The sequence below is a fragment of the Pinus tabuliformis genome, chromosome 7 (genome assembly GCF_031772625.1).
Source record: "Pinus tabuliformis cultivar Carrire ecotype Pingquan chromosome 7, CPIR1, whole genome shotgun sequence".
Classification (NCBI taxonomy): Eukaryota; Viridiplantae; Streptophyta; class Pinopsida; order Pinales; family Pinaceae; genus Pinus; species Pinus tabuliformis.
Window position 1 is genome coordinate 5,085,690 of NC_142293.1, and position 3,640 is coordinate 5,089,329.

The following is a 3,640-nucleotide window of genomic DNA, read 5'->3' on the forward strand; positions in this document are numbered from 1 at the left end:
TAAATTAAAACAAATAGTATTTATTGGAAATTAAGATTAAGATATTCTACTTATTTCTTAAAAGAGAAAGAAAAAATACTCTTTCCTTTACCGTTAGGAGAGAAAATCCAAAATGGGTATCCAAAATGGGCCGCCTTCATATTTGTGTGAGAAAGCACTTACTCTCAACTTGGACAAATAAATATAAATTTCCAAGACATTACTTAGAAGTTGTCACGAACTTGACCAAGTCAACTATCAAGACTTGGGTTTATTGTCTATTATAAATATAAATTTCCAAGACATTACTTAGAAGTTGTCACGAACTTGACCAAGTCAACTATCAAGACTTGGGTTTATGGTCTATTAGCAAAGTTTGCAGAAGAATTTATGAAAATAGAAATAATAAAAAATTGAAAAAAAAAAGTTAAATAAAAAAGAAATAAATCTAAAAACAAAAAAAAGTTACTAAAAAGCTCATAATAAGACCTCACCCAACCACTTTATGAATAAATAAACTTAAATAATAATAAAAAATGAACGATAGACGATATAAATTTTTGGTCAAACACAAACTAATATGCAAGTCAAAGCAAAACTAAATGCTTAATACCATATAATAAATTAAATAATATTATATAGTTACCATGAAAACATCAATAAATAACTAATATTTATTATAAATTAAAACAAATAGTATTTATTGGAAATTAAGATATTCTAAATACAAATAGTATTTATTGGAAAATAAGATATTCTACTTATTTCTTAAAAGAGAAAGAAAAAAATACACTTTCTTTTACAGTTAGGAGAGAAAATCGAAAATGGGTATCCAAAATGGGTCGCATTCAGATTTATGTGAGAAAGGGCTTACTCTTTAGGTCCGATAGACCATTATTTGGTCTCAACGGACGTTAACCATCATCATCATCATAAATTTCAAAGACATTACTTAGAAAGTCATGAACTTGAGCATAAATTTCGAAGACATTACTTAGAAGTTGTCACGAACTTGACCATAAATTTCCAAGACATTTCTTAAAAGTTGTCACGAACTTGACCATAAATTTCCAAGACTTGGGTTTATTGTCTATTAGCAAAGTTTGCAGAAGAAAGCCCTGGGGTCTTATAAGTGTTTAACGCCATTTTCTTTGTCAGGCCTTCAGGCTCCTTCGAAGGTAAGTTTGGATTTGGGTACTTGATTTCTGAAGTGGGTCTTTCATGAAATTTTGGATGAGATATCTGAGGTTTTAAATAAGAAATCTTCTGGCTTGCAGGCTATCCATCTGAGGTAGTTAATTAGCCAGTTGGGATACAGTTTGCTTTTGTTTTTTAATTAGCCAAATGTGACACAGTTCTGCATTGGCTATCCATCTGAAGTAGTTAATTAGCCAGTTGGGATACAATTTTCTTTTGTTTTTTAATTAGACAAATGTGACACAGTTCTGCATTTGTTTTCCATTTGGGTTTGTTACTGTGTTTTCTAGAATCCATTTTCTGTTCACCAGCATTGGTAGTGATTTTTAATCATTTTTACCTTTTTTGAAGATCAGGACTGTGGGAGTTGAAGTACGAAATCATGCCAGAAGACGTTCAGAAGACGTTCATGTTTCGGGTTTGAGGCTCGAAACCCACCAACATGCGACTAATCCTCGGAATACAGAAATGAGGACACCTGAGATGCTGGCAAGGGCTCTGTCGGCGGCAAGAGAGAACAGCCAGAACAAGGAAAATCTTGTTCCAGAAAATATGGTGGTATCCACTTCAAGAAGTCCTTTACCCTCAGATTATCCTCGTGCTCCTTTGCAAGACATTACAGCTTATATGCACGTAAGTTTTCTGTGGCTAGACCTATTCAAAATCTTGTCATTTATTTAGTTTAGTGTGCATCTTGATGCTATTTTTCTTGTTCTTCTCACACTTATCATTTTACGCCAAGAATTGCTAGTCAATCAGGTATATTTTCAATTTGTTTCGATTTATGTTCAGATTATTGAAATACAATATCTGTGCATCTAATCCAAGCCAAGACATTTTCTGAGCATTCTGGAGTTTTATTTTAACATCTTCTAATTTTAACTATCAATGCTTATGCATTAAATGCTTAATGTGGTTGTATGATAATCTTCTTTGATTTTCATGTTAAAAATTTCGAAGTAGGTATTTCCTAAGTATTAATTCGGTTGTATGGTACTCTTGTTTGATTTCATTCTAAACGTTTTAAAGTATTTCCTAAGCATTCTTTAGTTTGAATATTTCTCAAGATAGTTTCTACTTTACTAATGTGAGATTGCCTAATATCCACTTCCAGGCTCTCCAGATTAGCACGTCTAGGACTAGGACTAGAATGCAAACGCACAGGATTATTCCTCCTAGGCAGTCGATAACTCATGACAGCCCAGTGCAAGAAAGGTCTGCGCAAGAAGGTCCCTTGCAGGTAGAACAAACCACTATGTCAATAATTCCCAGTCCAGTTCCTGAACAAGAAATCAGAGGAGCAGTTACTCGTGAAGAAACTGATGTACAAATCCTGGGTCCAGGAATGCCTTTGATGGATCAAACAAGAGTTGATATCCACAACCCTTCGACTGTAGATACTGTGCCAGGACTCCACCAAGATAACCAGGTACAAGATATCAGTACAAGGGATGATTCAAGGTTGACTGAGCGAACATTTGCAAGATCTTTTGGAACTGTTTTACAGTCTGGATCTCAGAATGAAATAAGTGGAAGAGACAGGAATGGCAGTTGTCCCCAACAGAAGAAGACCTCATCATCAAAGAACACTGCCACGACATTGATGAAAATGAGGTGATTACTTCTCCTAGGCAGTCTATAACTCATGACAGCCCTGTGCAAGAAAGATCTGCCCAAGAAAGTCCCTTGTCGGTAGCACAAATCACTATGATAATAATTCCCACTCCAGTTCCTGAACAAGAAATGAAGAAGCAGCTACTCGTGAAGAAACTGATGTACAAAACCTGGGTCCCTGAAGGCCTTTGATGTATCAAATAAGAGTTGATGTCGACAATCCTTTGACTGTAGATACTGTGTCAGGACTCCACCAAGATAACCCGATACAAGGTTGACAGAGTGAACATTTGCAAGAGTTTTTGAACTGTTTTACAGTCTGGACCTCAGAATGAAATAAGTGGAATGACAGTTGTAACTTGTCCCCAATGGAAGAAGACCTCATCATCAAAGAACACTGCCATGACATTGATGAAAATAAGGTGAAACAGTTTGTTTCTTCGGTGATTCTTGGTAGATATTTCTACTGATTTTTTCAGTACAATCAAAGCTTTTCTTTCTCAGAAAGGTCAGTTCTGAACAAGATTCACATTCCTGTGATAAAATTTTGATTTCACTGTGGATTTTGATCAGTTTCACATCTTTTGTGAAACTCTCATGGCTTCTAACTGTGAAAGATCTCTTTCCTTTCCTTATTTTTTTTTCTTTGTCCATTGAGGCTTCAACATTCAAACCTATATATTTATAGAATTTACACTGCAACAATCTCTTGTATATAATTACTTCTTTGTACCAGCTACATCTTTTAATGGTATCCTTGAATATCAGAACAAATAGGCTCATTCATGACATAATTTTTTATTAAGGAAATTTTGAATTCCCATTACCATTTTCTGTTTCCTAATGGTTT

The 3,640-nt window shown here is 34.6% G+C and overlaps 1 protein-coding gene across 3 annotated transcripts; it reads left to right on the top strand.

Moving 5' to 3' along the window:
- The first annotated feature begins 997 nt into the window (after positions 1 to 997).
- LOC149244858 (uncharacterized) lies at positions 998 to 3,211 on the top strand. 3 transcript variants are annotated; one of them, XM_089455511.1, is made up of 3 exons: positions 998 to 1,157; positions 1,528 to 1,809; positions 2,291 to 3,211. In XM_089455511.1, exons 2-3 carry the CDS (start codon positions 1,645 to 1,647, stop codon positions 2,792 to 2,794), a joined length of 669 nt encoding a protein of 222 aa, XP_089311637.1. In that variant the 5' UTR covers positions 998 to 1,157; positions 1,528 to 1,644; the 3' UTR covers positions 2,795 to 3,211. The 3 variants fall into 3 exon arrangements, with proteins under 3 accessions (XP_089311637.1, XP_089311635.1, XP_089311636.1); XM_089455509.1 differs by having other exon boundaries at positions 1,533 to 1,809; XM_089455510.1 differs by having other exon boundaries at positions 1,151 to 1,270; positions 1,533 to 1,809.
- Positions 3,212 to 3,640: the final 429 nt, after the last annotated feature.

Coding starts and splice junctions, on each gene's coding strand:
- LOC149244858 (XM_089455511.1), top strand. CDS start 1,645: ATGAGGACACCTGAGATGCTGGCAAGGGCTCTGTCGGCGGCAAGAGAG. Junction 1,810..2,290: donor ACATTACAGCTTATATGCAC/GTAAGTTTTCTG, acceptor ATCCACTTCCAG/GCTCTCCAGATTAGCACGTC.